Source organism: Tasmannia lanceolata, unplaced genomic scaffold, assembly GCF_043159265.1.
Source record: "Tasmannia lanceolata isolate RefF3 unplaced genomic scaffold, GAP_Taslan_0.1 ptg000012l, whole genome shotgun sequence".
In the NCBI taxonomy this organism is placed as follows: Eukaryota; Viridiplantae; Streptophyta; class Magnoliopsida; order Canellales; family Winteraceae; genus Tasmannia; species Tasmannia lanceolata.
The window spans coordinates 24,752,383-24,768,721 of NW_027518689.1; the positions used below are offsets into that span (position 1 = coordinate 24,752,383).

General features: G+C 40.2%; 1 protein-coding gene across 1 annotated transcript; it reads right to left on the reverse strand.

The window, feature by feature from the left end:
* Nucleotides 1–8,576: 8,576 nt before the first annotated feature.
* On the reverse strand, nt 8,577–12,773 carry LOC143888659 (uncharacterized). Its single transcript, XM_077393092.1, has 2 exons — nt 12,667–12,773; nt 8,577–9,266 (listed from the first exon to the last, which is right to left on the reverse strand). The coding sequence occupies exon 2, from the start codon at nt 9,138–9,140 to the stop codon at nt 8,577–8,579; it is 564 nt and encodes a 187-aa protein (XP_077249207.1). The 5' UTR covers nt 9,141–9,266; nt 12,667–12,773.
* Nucleotides 12,774–16,339: the final 3,566 nt, after the last annotated feature.

Below are 16,339 nucleotides of genomic sequence, written 5' to 3' on the forward strand. Positions count from 1 at the left end.
ATCCTAAGTGATTTAATTAAGCATTTACAAGAAAATTAATATATAAAACACCACAATTTGTTGTGGTGCCGACTCGCGGGTGGTATGCCGTCAGACATCCAAGCTGCCTACGTACCCAAGCCTCACTGGGATCAGAGTCGACGTAGTTCGGTGCACCTAAGCTAAGCTACTTATGCCTAACTCAACTAAGACACCGACCTAGACGGGATTGACTGTTTCAACAGTTTTAGGAGAAGTTATTTAATTCAAGTTGAGGATTTTATTATCTTAGGATTTCATCTAAGATGCTATATGATTCTTATCTAAATGCAAGTTGTCCCTTAGACTAATGCAGGTTAGCCTACATCCTAGTTTACTAGGCTTGTCCTAGGGAAAGATTGGGTGACTAGTGTAACTAGACCTATGGCACGATTGCTATACATAGCAAACGTCCGTGATGAGGCTGGACTCCTAACTCTAGGACTTCCTAAAACCTAGGACACAACACCAGTGTTCCTAAATTGGGCTCTAATGGTTCTTACGACGGAAACCATAATCCAACGGTTCCGAAAGACACAAGACAAATCGATTTAAATTCTCGAGGTTAATGAATTTCAGATTTCAAGGATTTTCAGTTTATGGGCATTCAAGGATTACCAATGGTTCTAGGGTTCACCAGTTTCGGCCCAGGATAGCATCCAAGGAAGGGAATCGTGCGCTCTTTCCTTGCGCAATTTAATACTTAGGTTATAGCATCTTATTGCCTGGCATATCTCAAGATTTCCGTGGACAGTGAACCTCGGAGCCAACAACGTGCTATAGCTTAAGTATTCAAATTATCAAAGATCGGTTGCAATTGGGATACGATTATGGATGCATTGGCCATTTTTCCAGGGAAATCTAAAGATCCTAAGATTTCTATTTCAATGGATTAAGGATTTAATATATGACAGAGATTTAAGGTTCTTTAGAGATTTTCAGGTGATTTTCAATTAATTTCGAATTTTCAATGGATTTTATCAATTTTAAGCATATGAGTGATTTTACAAGTGAAATTGTTGCAAACGAATTCAAAATGAGTTGAAACTTATACAGCAGCAAGATATGATGAGATGTAGCTTGCTGGAAGATTTTTACAGATTTTTACATTAAGCTCATATTTAATTTTGATTTAACAATTAATTGACCAGATTGCAAAAATAACACAGAAACTACTAGAAATAGAAATCTAAATTCCATGAAATTTCTACATTAGTAAGATATAAGTGAAAGTAGCATGCTGTGAGATTTTCATGAATTTAGAAAACTATTTACTATCAGTTTCGGATTTTTCAATTGTTAGACCAGATTATGAATTAACACTACATCCCATGTAAAACAAGATCCAAAGTAATTGAAACTTTTATAGAAGCAAGAAATATGAAATATAAGGCTACTGTAAAAAGTTTAAGAATTTTCTTTGTGATCTGATGTCAGTAAAAATTCCCCCAAAATCTGCTGATTTTCAAAGAAAGCATAAAATTATATACCAAACAAAATCCAAAAATTCTCACAAATTCATGGTAGAATGTATCATTATCATATTATTTTCCCACGAAATTTCATTATTTTTGGAATCTGTTTAGTATATCGTTTAGTTTTCTTTGTTAAAAATCATGCAAAAATCCGAAAATATACCAAATAATTCTAAAAAAATTCCGACAACGGTGTACCTACCTGTGATCGAAATCCTCGCCGAATCCGAGAGCCGAAAAACTCGAAAATCCCGCCTCCGTGCTTCCGCTTTCTTTCTCTTTTTCCTTCTTTTTTTGTTTCTTTTTCTTCTTTTCTTGTTTCTTTTTCTTCTTTTTTTTTTCTTTTCAACCCCACATAGCAACTTTGTTAGAACACATGATAGAAGAGAAATGAGTTGTGTCCTTTTACTCCCCCTCATTGAACCATTTATAGCAAAGGAATGGGAGGGTGGTGGCCACCATTGTGGACTTATTCCATGGTAGGTGGCCACCATTGTGGACATATTCCATGGTAGGTGGCCACCATTGTGGACATTGAATTTTGAGATGTGTGTGGCCCCATGCATGTTTTTTAAAGTCCTTTTGAGTAGGTAAGAGATAACCCAAGTGGGTCCCATATGTGACCAAATTCCCAATTGTGCATAAAATCATATGCCCCACTCCAAAGTATGATCGGAACCGTTCATTTGATGGGCGACAATGTGATTTAATTTGTGCTCCGCTAATCAATCCTATGGGCTGATCCAAGCCATCCAATAGATCAAAATGTGAATATGTTACCCCATTTTTAAATCACTCCCATTTGATGATCCGAACCGTCCATTTGATGGGCGACAATTGATGATCTTGACCGTTCAAATAGTGGGCTGCGATGTGATTTAATTTGTGCTCCACTAATCAATCCTATGGGCTGATCCAAACCATCCAATAGATCAAAATGTGAATATGTTACCCCATTTTTAAATCACTCCCATTTGATGATCCGAACCGTCCATTTGATGGGCGACAATTGATGATCTTGACCGTTCAAATGGTGGGTCGCAATGTAAATTGGTTGTGCCCCCTTAAATCATTCCTCTATGACGATCCAGACCATCCAATTGATGGGTCCCTTACCTAAGTAGGTTGTGTCCTCCTAAATCATTTCAATGGGCTGATCCGAGTAACTCAACCTGATGATCGTAACAAACTTGGTTGTTAAAACGACTTCTCTGAGATCTTGACCGTTCTCTTGATGATCATCTTTAGGTGTTGGATCGAAGTAGGTTCAAAACTCATTTTTCACTAAAACAATGCGCGGGCCACCCTGTTTGATCCAAATCTAAACAAATGCTCAAGACGGGCCCATCAATCGGATCCAAATTCTCTCTTGCTCGGATTCTTGGGAATAACCTTTCTCAACAATTATCAGGACGACACAAAACATGACAAAAATAACCAAAAAGATCGAGAAAACAAGAGGAGCGGACATGGGAATGGAAAACACTGAAGGAGACTGATAACAAGAACACTAACTTCTTTGTTGATTAAAACAAAACAAAATGGGGTGTCTACAGATGCCCCTCTTTGGTAGAGATGACGTAGTCATTGAATACCAAAGTTAAAAATGACAGGACCATTTTGCGTAGCTTTAATCGACAAAGGACTCTACACAAAACGGAACCTAGACGCAAACATTTACTACCTAATGCAAGACCCTAAACGAAGTCCTAGAATTGGAATGCAATAATAAAAAAAATCCCGCTGCGGTGCCGCTCACAAACGGGCAACAAGAGAATGAGATACCGCTCACAAGCGGGCTCAAGGAGAAGACGAGACCATTCGCAAATGGACTCGAGAAATGAGGCACCGTTCACAAACGGGTTCAAAGAAAAGACGAGACCATTCACAAATGGACTCGAGAAATGAGGCACCGTTCACAAACGGGCTCAAGGAGGACCTGAGACCATTCACAAATGGACTCAAAAAATGAGACACCGTTCACAAACGGGTTCAAGGAGAAGACGAGACCATTCACAAATGGACTCGAGAAATGAGGCACCTTTCACAAAAGGGCTCAAAGAGGACATGAGACCATTCACAAATGGACTCAGAAAATGAGACATCGTTCACAAACGGGTTCAAGGAGAAGACGAGACCATTCACAAATGAACTCGAGAAATGAAGCACCTTTTACAAAAGGGCTCAAAGAGGACATGAGACCATTCACAAATGGACTCGAGAAATGAGGCACCTTTCACAAAAGGGCTGAAAGAGGACATGAGACCATTCACAAATGGACTCAAAGAATGAGACACCGTTCACAAACGGGTTCAAGGAGAAGACGAGACCATTCATAAATGGACTCGAGAAATGAAGAACCTTTCACAAAAGGGCTCCAAGAGGACATGAGACCATTCCAAATGGACTCAGAGAATGAGACACCGTTCACAAACGGGTTCAAGGAGAAGACCATTCACAAATGGACTCGAGAAATGAAGAACCTTTCACAAAAGGGCTCAAAGAGGACATGAGACCATTCCAAATGGACTCAGAGAATGAGACACCGTTCACAAACGGGTTCAAGGAGAAGACGAGACCATTCACAAATGGACTCGAGAAATGAAGCACCTTTCACAAAAGGGCTCAAAGAGGACATGAGACCATTCCAAATGGACTCAGAGAAATGAGGCACCTTTCACAAAAGGGCTGAAAGAGGACATGAGACCATTCACAAATGGACTCAAAGAATGAGACACCGTTCACAAACGGGTTCAAGGAGAAGACGAGACCATTCACAAATGGACTCGAGAAATGAAGAACCTTTCACAAAAGGGCTCCAAGAGGACATGAGACCATTCCAAATGGACTCAGAGAATGAGACACCGTTCACAAACGGGTTCAAGGAGAAGACCATTCACAAATGGACTCGAGAAATGAAGAACCTTTCACAAAAGGGCTCAAAGAGGACATGAGACCATTCCAAATGGACTCAGAGAATGAGACACCGTTCACAAACGGGTTCAAGGAGAAGACGAGACCATTCACAAATGGACTCGAGAAATGAAGCACCTTTCACAAAAGGGCTCAAAGAGGACATGAGACCATTCCAAATGGACTCAGAGAAATGAGGCACCTTTCACAAAAGGGCTGAAAGAGGACATGAGACCATTCACAAATGGACTCAAAGAATGAGACACCGTTCACAAACGGGCTCGAAGAATTTAGAGATTTTTCATGAACTTGAATTTGACGTAAGATTGGATTTTTTTTTTTTGAATTGGGATTTGATTTGATGAATTTTTATTATTTTTATTTTATTTTATTTTTTGTATTTTTGGGAAATGTGGCACCGTCCGCAAACGGGCCCAAGGAGAAGACGAGACCATTCACAAATGGCCTCGAGAAAAGAGGCACCGTTCACAAACGGGCTCGAAGAATTTAGAGGTTTTCATGAATTTGAATTTGACGTAGAATTGGATTTGATGAATTTTGGATTTTTTTTTTTTTGAACTCAATGAAATCGGGGACATTATAGATCGTGCCCAGTAAAGATATTGGAAACCAAGACTTTGACGAATGATGAGACGACCAACCTTATGAACGAAGAACAATTAGTAACAAGAATGGATTATGAACACTTTTATGAAACTTCAACAAGATTTTTCTCAATGAGACTGTTGGTCTTGTCTTCTGGGGATTTTGATAACTGAAACCTTGAACAAGACATTTGAGATTGGTAATTTAGAACAATGGCTCTTTTGGATATAATCATGGAAAAGTGGGATTTGGCTCTTGACAGGTGTTTAGATAAACATTTCTTGACCAGGATAGTATTTAACTAACTGGAAAGAGATTCCGAATTTTAATGGTTCATTTTTCTGAGAAATTGGCTCAACCACCATTGCATCTGGGGCTCTTCCAAGCTTAAGGTGCTTTCCTGGGGTATGATCTTTTTACGGAAGCTGGGCTTTCTGATGTTTCTACTTCTGAACTCTTCTGAGTTGATCTTCTTTGAAATGTAGCTGTTTGACTAAATTCTCAAGCTCCTTCAGGTACAATTGAAGGGAGTTGCCTAAGCCGGGCCTCCTTCACCAAGACAGTTACATCATTTGGACATAGGAACGACGATTGACTCTTTCTAAAGAGAAAACTTAGATGAAAAGCACTACTCAAAGGATTGAGCAGCTCTGAAGGAGTGAACTTAGAATGACAAAGATTGACTAACGACACTGACAGACACAGTAATGCTTCTGACTTAGTTAACGTTTTATTTGGTAAGTCTATCCTTTCAAGGAATAGTTTTTCAATTGGTAAACACCGGACTTCTTCCTTAAAACAGTAATGCCTCAAGGATTTAATTACGACCCCTAAGATTGCTTAGCTTCCATGCCCCCAGTTTTGAGGATGTCACTTGAATTTCCTTAAACTTCAGTTGATCTTCAGTCTTGATACCGGCTGTAGCCTTCTTATACTGATTCTCTTACCATGACCAAGTCACCTCTTCAGGGTTTTTAACTTGGCGGACCGCGCTAGCCTTAACTTTTGCCTGAACCACCATTCTAGGTTTTCGATCCAGCAGGCTATCCCCTTAGCTTTTGCCTAAGCCGCCCTTTCGGGTTTTCAACTTAGCAGGGGAATGATCTTAAATTTTGCCTAGACCGCCCTTTCAGGTTTTCAGTCTAGCAGATCTTCAAACTCTGTTCTTTTTTTTTTCATTTTTTGTGTTTTCGGGACCTAGATCATTAGTTCTGAATACCAGAAGGACTTTTATAGGTAAGATAGGGCTTTTTAAAGAATGGCTTAAGGCTTGACAAAGATTTCGACCGAACCTATGAACAGGTTGTCTACATATCCCAAGATAGGAATCAGGTCGTGTGTAGTTCAGGGCGAATGCCCCTAGTTTGAAGATAGATTGTTTGAAGGTTAATTGATTTTTCTTCCTTTTTTCTTTTCTTTCTGGAACAATTAACTTCTCTTCTTTTGGAACTTGTCCCTCTTTTTTTTTTTGAAAGGATTGAATTTCTTTTCCTTTTTGAATCGACCGAACTCGGTTCAACCGAGTTGCCTACGTACCCCAGTATAGGGATCAGGTCTCGCGTAGTTCGGGGGAATGCCCCGAGTTTGATGGGTTTTCAAGAAAATTTGATTTAGGCTCGAAGGGTTTGCAAATCGGTATTCTTTTGACATTGGGTTTTGATTTTGAGATTTATTCGGCCAAAGGAGGCCTTCTGATGTTCAGATTGAGAATTGATCTAGGTTACTAGAGTCCCTCTGGTACTGATTATTATTATTTTTTTTCTATTTTGTTTTTTTTTTTTTCACGGAGCTTGACGGCATTTCCAGGTACGATAATGAATCTTCTTCTTTCAAGATTCTAATACGTGCTTTAGACTTTCATAGAGCGAAACCTGTTCTTTGACATCCTCCATCTATGGATTCGTACTCTTGATATCTGATGATCACTTTTCAATGCTTGCTCTTGAACTTCTTATCTTGAATTTGTTGGCTTTATGTTATGAATTTGAGAACCAAGGTCATTGATTGGAAATATGAAAGTTGTTTCCACTCTATGCCCCTTGTATAGCATATATCTTCTCACTTTCTTCATTTTCTTTGAGCTTTCTGTCTATGTCTTTCCCCTGGTATCGGTTGTAGCTTTTCTAGACAATCTTCTTATTCTTGAAATAGGTTTATCAATTCCTCACATTCTTCAGAGGGTAATGTACTTTCAATCGGCATTCACTGAATCAAAGTTTCAGTGCCAATGTTTATTATTTCAATTTCATCTTTGAAAGGTTGGGATTGGCGCTCCTCCTCTTGTTCAAGTAATTGCTGTGACTCAAGTGGAGTTTCGTCAATTTTGTCCTCATTTGAGGAGGGAGTCTTACTTTAAGATCAGAAGCATACTTAAGAAACAGACACAAGTGAATTATTGGAACTGAAATTTTTATTTAAAGAAAAGCTATTACATTTGACGACCTATCCTGAACATGCTCAGGATTCACAACTCTAAAGAGAAACAGAAAATAACTTGCCTGGACTAGGCATTGACCTTGAACTGTAAGACCGGACTCAACAATTATACTGACCATGATGACTGACTCAACATAAAATAGCAAGTGACTAAAACTTTAACTGCTACAACTGTTTGGCGTTGAAGGCTCGGCGAAGGCTGGCTCGTATCGGGATAGCAGCTACTAGAACATCTCCACTGTCTGCATCTTCCTCTTCTTCAAAAGGTTCCGACCCAGACGTTTCAAAGGTAGGTTCTAAGGCACAGATAAGAGTGAGAGGATCAAATTTTGGGTCCCCTATGGTTATAGCATTAACAACAGCAGCAGGGTTTGCATGACCAGGTAATGAGTTATCAGGTTTTGGCTCGAACACAAGATCTTTGTTGTCGAGCAACCTCTGGATCCTGAATTTTAGGGCAACGCAATTATCAGTGAGATGGCCAGAATTTCTATGGTATTCGCAGTGTTGATCTGTTCGCCAATTTGCTGGTAAAGGATTAGGAAGAGCCCTAATGTCGGGCAGGATTATGCGACCTGAGGCTAGACACTCCTTGAGTATCTTAGATGGTGGAAGAGGGAGAGGGGTAAATTTTGTCTGGGCCTGTGGTCGAGGTGCGACAGCAGGTTGGGTATAGTCCATCACCATGGGGTTCTGAGATTTTGAAGGCTGAGGCTTGGAGCAGGAAAGGTTATTAATTTCAGCTGATGGAGACTTACTGAATTCTCTGGTATTCGGGTTACTTCGGTTGAATACACCTTGAGCCATAGCCTCCTCTATTTGGGTGCCTGCCACGATAAAGTGTTTGAAGTCCGGATAATACTGCAACGACATGTGATATTGGAGTTGGGGGGAAATATTTTTCATGATTATCTGGACCTGCTCTTCCTCAGACGGGCGCTCCATCATCTGAGCTGCTATTCTCCTCCATCTTTTCACAAAAATCAGAAAGGATTCCCTCGAGTCTTGCTTTGTTCTCTCTAAATCCTTTCTGGTGATTTCTGTCCCATCATCATATTTGAACTGCCTGATGAATTGCTCGCCGATATCCTTCCATGTCCTGTAACGAGTCTTGTCCAAGACCATGAATCATCTCCTAGCAACCTTGGTTAAGGAAACTGGGAACAATTGAGCCATTTGCTCAGGAGATAGGCCTTGAGGCTGACACATAATGGTGAACATTTGCAAATGTGTGATTGGACAACCCACACCATCATATTTGTCGAAATCGGGCATTTGAAAATTGGCAGGAAGGCGGATTTCGGGAAATAGAGTAAGATCGCTGGGATTGAAACCACCCTGGTCTTGAAACTGAATGTCTTGAACTTTCCTGGTAAGAGTCTCTAATTTCTCCATAACAGACTTATCAACCATGGACTGAGAAGGCCTACTGCGATTCTCGCTATATTGCTCTTTTTCCAAATCTTCTTCGGTTTTATCATGGGTATTGATGAACACTGGATGGGCAGGTGCTGTTGAAGTAGCCGCTTGGTGCATAGGCCCTTTATCCTTGGACAACGATGGTCCCAACTTTTCAGAAAGCTGAGCCTTGATAACTTGGTTTTCTTCTTTGAGTTCTTGAAGCTGCTGGAGAATCAAGGTAAGAGTATCGGTAATTGCAGTAGGTGGAAGGCCATCTTGGTTATCTACCATTGGTGAGGATGAGAAAGAAGGAGACGCTGGGGTTCTCAGAGAGGGTGGTAGAGAGACAGAATTCCTCTCCAATCGTGAAGAGACCCGAACCCAAGGAGCAGTGGGGTTAGCTATTGTGCCAACTTCCTGTGATGAAACAATGAACACGAGGTATATGAGCTTGACATTCATGGAGTGTTCATTCTCAATGACTGAAACAAAGATTACACATTTAAGCAAGTAGTTGGGACAATAGAATGAATCCTAGAGGACCAAGACATGACATGATGACTGATTCGCATAGGGGAATGCCCCTAGTTCAAGGATTATGAGAGTGAACTCTGAAGGACTTAGCAAAATATTCTTGAAAAAGGTTGCCCTTAGAGTAAGAAGAAAGACCAAGGGTACAAGCAAGATTGGATCATCTGGACCAGGCATGATCAGGTCATGAGATTGCATAATCGAAAGATTGTGAGATTCTGCATCTGCCAGTTAGGGGATGGCATGAAGATACGATCGAATCGTATGACAGAAGAACGAAAGACGCACGATCAAAAGATTAGATGAGATAGCATAAGATTGCTTTCAACGGATAGATCATGAATGACTAATCCTATGAGATCTTTGGAAATGATGGGATTTATATCCTAACCCAAAGGGAATTTTTTTTTTTTTTTCACATTTTATCAGTGTTACCTGAAGGCATCAACCCTAATCCTAATCTATCGGAGTGGAGAGAGAATCTCGACTCATGACTTTGTTCGTGTATATAAGGACCGATCGTGACCATTGGAAGATGGACCACGGCCTAATCTAGACACCAATGGGTAGGATATCCTAAACTAGGTTCACACACGTGATGCACATGTGTTCGTATACTACATGCATGTGTGGGTTAATCTAGGGGTAAGGCCAAGAGTTCCCTTAGCGCGAATCCCTGTTCGATATACTGTACCAGTGTCCGGCGTATCAGTACGTGAACAAGAGATCCGTTTACGTACCATAAAGGTACTAGGCTAAGGGTGGAATGCTTCTCTAGCACAGAGGCACCAGGTGATGAAATCCCAGTCAACCATGCTAGATAACACTCCGGGTTCCTAAAATAGGACGTGTGTGCTCGTGAGATGCAAGGGTTTAGATGCAAGTGATGTAAGTGTGTGCAATAAGTTCGCGCGATCTATGATGCCTTCAGGTTTTGTTAGATTAAGTTTGAGTAAAATGTGATGAGAAAATAAAACAAGACAAACTAATCTGACAAGTATACAAGAGATAGAGTTCTTATGAGCCAGTTAAATTAAATTCAAATGAATTATCTTTTGGAATTTTAATGAAGTAAGGTGATCCCCAGCAGAGTCGCCAAACTGTGGGACATGATCCCGCGAGAGGGGTGGGGCGCGAGCCGCCGCGCCTTCTCTCTTGGTCTCTCGTATCCACGCGATTGGCGTGTGCATTTTAATGTTGATTTGAATTAATCTTTCCTGTGAACTTGGGATCACTAAGGCAATCCGAATTCCACACGAAAGAGACTGACAGAGTCGCCACCTAGATGTGGGATCTAGGACCCGTAATTAACCAGAAATCTAGACTCGCTACCTGGTTACGAGAATGGAAGGTATGGGGAGTTATCCGCCACATGCACCATTCCTGCCCGATAATCGGTCTTCGATTCCAAAAGCTAACTCTTTTAAATTTATTTTAAATGGCTCATTCAACTCTATGTTAATGTGCGAACTAAGTGACATGCATCCTAGAATCTAATTTCAATGTGAATCCTAGATGTGTATCTTGATTTATTAATTTGTCTGGATTCAATCTAAGTGACAGTTCTCCTAGAATTCTAATTTCATGGAAAATCCTAAGTGATTTAATTAAGCATTTACAAGAAAATTAATATATAAAACACCACAATTTGTTGTGGTGCCGACTCGCGGGTGGTATGCCGTCAGACATCCAAGCTGCCTACGTACCCAAGCCTCACTGGGATCAGAGTCGACGTAGTTCGGTGCACCTAAGCTAAGCTACTTATGCCTAACTCAACTAAGACACCGACCTAGACGGGATTGACTGTTTCAACAGTTTTAGGAGAAGTTATTTAATTCAAGTTGAGGATTTTATTATCTTAGGATTTCATCTAAGATGCTATATGATTCTTATCTAAATGCAAGTTGTCCCTTAGACTAATGCAGGTTAGCCTACATCCTAGTTTACTAGGCTTGTCCTAGGGAAAGATTGGGTGACTAGTGTAACTAGACCTATGGCACGATTGCTATACATAGCAAACGTCCGTGATGAGGCTGGACTCCTAACTCTAGGACTTCCTAAAACCTAGGACACAACACCAGTGTTCCTAAATTGGGCTCTAATGGTTCTTACGACGGAAACCATAATCCAACGGTTCCGAAAGACACAAGACAAATCGATTTAAATTCTCGAGGTTAATGAATTTCAGATTTCAAGGATTTTCAGTTTATGGGCATTCAAGGATTACCAATGGTTCTAGGGTTCACCAGTTTCGGCCCAGGATAGCATCCAAGGAAGGGAATCGTGCGCTCTTTCCTTGCGCAATTTAATACTTAGGTTATAGCATCTTATTGCCTGGCATATCTCAAGATTTCCGTGGACAGTGAACCTCGGAGCCAACAACGTGCTATAGCTTAAGTATTCAAATTATCAAAGATCGGTTGCAATTGGGATACGATTATGGATGCATTGGCCATTTTTCCAGGGAAATCTAAAGATCCTAAGATTTCTATTTCAATGGATTAAGGATTTAATATATGACAGAGATTTAAGGTTCTTTAGAGATTTTCAGGTGATTTTCAATTAATTTCGAATTTTCAATGGATTTTATCAATTTTAAGCATATGAGTGATTTTACAAGTGAAATTGTTGCAAACGAATTCAAAATGAGTTGAAACTTATACAGCAGCAAGATATGATGAGATGTAGCTTGCTGGAAGATTTTTACAGATTTTTACATTAAGCTCATATTTAATTTTGATTTAACAATTAATTGACCAGATTGCAAAAATAACACAGAAACTACTAGAAATAGAAATCTAAATTCCATGAAATTTCTACATTAGTAAGATATAAGTGAAAGTAGCATGCTGTGAGATTTTCATGAATTTAGAAAACTATTTACTATCAGTTTCGGATTTTTCAATTGTTAGACCAGATTATGAATTAACACTACATCCCATGTAAAACAAGATCCAAAGTAATTGAAACTTTTATAGAAGCAAGAAATATGAAATATAAGGCTACTGTAAAAAGTTTAAGAATTTTCTTTGTGATCTGATGTCAGTAAAAATTCCCCCAAAATCTGCTGATTTTCAAAGAAAGCATAAAATTATATACCAAACAAAATCCAAAAATTCTCACAAATTCATGGTAGAATGTATCATTATCATATTATTTTCCCACGAAATTTCATTATTTTTGGAATCTGTTTAGTATATCGTTTAGTTTTCTTTGTTAAAAATCATGCAAAAATCCGAAAATATACCAAATAATTCTAAAAAAATTCCGACAACGGTGTACCTACCTGTGATCGAAATCCTCGCCGAATCCGAGAGCCGAAAAACTCGAAAATCCCGCCTCCGTGCTTCCGCTTTCTTTCTCTTTTTCCTTCTTTTTTTGTTTCTTTTTCTTCTTTTCTTGTTTCTTTTTCTTCTTTTTTTTTTCTTTTCAACCCCACATAGCAACTTTGTTAGAACACATGATAGAAGAGAAATGAGTTGTGTCCTTTTACTCCCCCTCATTGAACCATTTATAGCAAAGGAATGGGAGGGTGGTGGCCACCATTGTGGACTTATTCCATGGTAGGTGGCCACCATTGTGGACATATTCCATGGTAGGTGGCCACCATTGTGGACATTGAATTTTGAGATGTGTGTGGCCCCATGCATGTTTTTTAAAGTCCTTTTGAGTAGGTAAGAGATAACCCAAGTGGGTCCCATATGTGACCAAATTCCCAATTGTGCATAAAATCATATGCCCCACTCCAAAGTATGATCGGAACCGTTCATTTGATGGGCGACAATGTGATTTAATTTGTGCTCCGCTAATCAATCCTATGGGCTGATCCAAGCCATCCAATAGATCAAAATGTGAATATGTTACCCCATTTTTAAATCACTCCCATTTGATGATCCGAACCGTCCATTTGATGGGCGACAATTGATGATCTTGACCGTTCAAATAGTGGGCTGCGATGTGATTTAATTTGTGCTCCACTAATCAATCCTATGGGCTGATCCAAACCATCCAATAGATCAAAATGTGAATATGTTACCCCATTTTTAAATCACTCCCATTTGATGATCCGAACCGTCCATTTGATGGGCGACAATTGATGATCTTGACCGTTCAAATGGTGGGTCGCAATGTAAATTGGTTGTGCCCCCTTAAATCATTCCTCTATGACGATCCAGACCATCCAATTGATGGGTCCCTTACCTAAGTAGGTTGTGTCCTCCTAAATCATTTCAATGGGCTGATCCGAGTAACTCAACCTGATGATCGTAACAAACTTGGTTGTTAAAACGACTTCTCTGAGATCTTGACCGTTCTCTTGATGATCATCTTTAGGTGTTGGATCGAAGTAGGTTCAAAACTCATTTTTCACTAAAACAATGCGCGGGCCACCCTGTTTGATCCAAATCTAAACAAATGCTCAAGACGGGCCCATCAATCGGATCCAAATTCTCTCTTGCTCGGATTCTTGGGAATAACCTTTCTCAACAATTATCAGGACGACACAAAACATGACAAAAATAACCAAAAAGATCGAGAAAACAAGAGGAGCGGACATGGGAATGGAAAACACTGAAGGAGACTGATAACAAGAACACTAACTTCTTTGTTGATTAAAACAAAACAAAATGGGGTGTCTACAGTAAACAGAAACATTCACTTTATTGATGTTCATCTTAAACATTCCCTCATATATATATATATATATATATATATATATATATATCATTTTCTTACAAATGTCCCACCTTTGGAAAGTACAACTTGTTGGACTCAAATACAAGTTTAAAGCCATTCTTGTTAAGAAGGCTACCAGAAACAAGATTCTTCCTAACATTTGGTACATGGTATACATTGGTAGGAGTGAGGATTTTTTCGGAAGTGAATTCAAGTTCCACTTTCCCTTTGCCTGTGACTTCTGCAGTTGAAGAGTTTCCCATGTAGAGAACGATCCCATCTTCGACCAGTACATAAGTCGATAGTGCGCTTCTATCATTGCAGACATGCTTTGTAGCACCCGAGTCAATCCAGCACCCCAGTCAATCAACCATGCATCTTCTCCTTCGAGGAGATTTACCTCGGATATCATGGGAACAAATTTTTCTTTGTTTTCATCTTTGTTTCCTTGAGTGTTCGACTTTTTATATCGACACTCCCTTTTGTAGTGGCCCATTTTGCCACACTGGAATCAAGTGCCTCTGCGCTTCTTGTTCTTTTCATAACCTTTGTCTTGATGCATTTTCCTCTTCCGATTACCTTTCCAAGGTTTAGTAGGGGGATTTGATACATTGGCAACTTCCACCATATGGACTTTAGAAAATAGAGGAGCAAGATCTTCTTTATTATGTCGAAGTCTTGATTCTTCCTCAACTTGGAGGGTTTGAATCAAATCTTCAAGAGTCATTTCCTCTTTTTTATGTTTTAGACTTTTTCTAATGTCTTTCCATTATGGTAGTAATTTGTCAATGATTGGAGGAATGATAATATAATCATTAAGGTTTACCCCTTGTTGATGTACTTGGCTGATGATATGTTGGATCTTATGGATTTGATCCACTACCAACTTGTCATCTGTCACTTTGTAATTTAAAAAATGATCACTTACAACAAACTTCTTGGCTCCAGCATTTTCCGCAAGATATTTCACCTCCAAAGCCGACCAAAGTGCACTTGCCGATTCCATGATTTGATAGATGTCGAAGAGTTCGTCTATCATGTCATTTAGGATGTGGCCTTTGCACAAGTAGTCATCTTGATCCCACTTTCTTCTCTTAGGGGCTTGGGCGAGTGTCTCGTTTTCCATTGCTACCAGTTTTGGTGTAGTCAGAACGTACACCACTTTGAGAGTTGTGAGAATGAAGTGAACCTTCTTCTGCTATCTCTTGAAATTGCCTTTGTTGAAGCGCTCTAACTTGACGAAGTCTTTGGTCATTTGCTTCACTGATTGCACCTATGGAGATGGGGAAATAGAGAAGAAAATAGATGCTTCAAGGCGCGATGTCGCTTTCCTTAAGACAATAATCGCCCCCACCAGTAAGCATGCAATGGGTACCACGAATTTGCCTCCAAGATACAATGAAGCCCGGTGCAATCTATACCAAAATGGTTGTTGACGCTTTGCGCTAAGCAGAAACAAACCCAAGAATTACCTTCAAACGAAACAAGTATTTTAGACCCTAGTTACTGTTTCTGTAGAAAACAGTAAACTAGAACAAGTTTGTAAAATAGTAACTTTGGATAGGCTTTTCAAGAGAGTAATTGCTTTGGAAATTATCAAACTTAAGTCCCACAAGTGTATTTCCGAATTCTATCTACAATGGACCGTTTCTGCTGTTTTTATAGAGTTTCTGGTGCCCTTTCTGTTTGATTTGCACCCCTGCAGAGCACCTATTCAGAGCGGGTTTGATTCTGGCCGTTAGATTGCGTCCATCTGTGACTCTACGCGCCCATCCGCGACTCTACGGTCCAGATCGATCCTAGAGTAACTGTTGATTTGTGTAAAATCTCCCTTCAGCCCTGTAACCGCTAGATTGATCATCCACGGTGTGGATCGTACCGCTCATGACCATTGGGAAGATGGGACACAATCCAACGGTCGTCATCACACCCAATCACCACTAGCCGTTATACACGATCTGATGCTCGGATCGAACCCGAGCGAGCACTAACCGTTGGAGCGCACTGGACCAACCGTTTGGTCATCCCTTGGGTCCGAGCTCTAACACCGATCCAACCGAGCCTCTTGACCGACCCAACCGACCAAGCTACCCGGCTGACCTTCGCTCGACTGATCCTATCAATACTCCAGATCTAATCTGGAAAAATTTAAGTGCGTAGTGCGAAGTTCAAAGTGCACCATAAAAAGCGCCACTAGCGCCCACTGCCCACACCGCGCGTGTGCGAACAGTGCGTTACACAACCCCGAGGGTCCACACAATGACTAAAGCCCATTGTGCATTAAA

What these genes read in the sequence shown, in the direction of transcription:
- LOC143888659 (XM_077393092.1), bottom strand. Translation starts at nt 9,140, where the DNA reads ATGGTAGATAACCAAGATGGCCTTCCACCTACTGCAATTACCGATACT.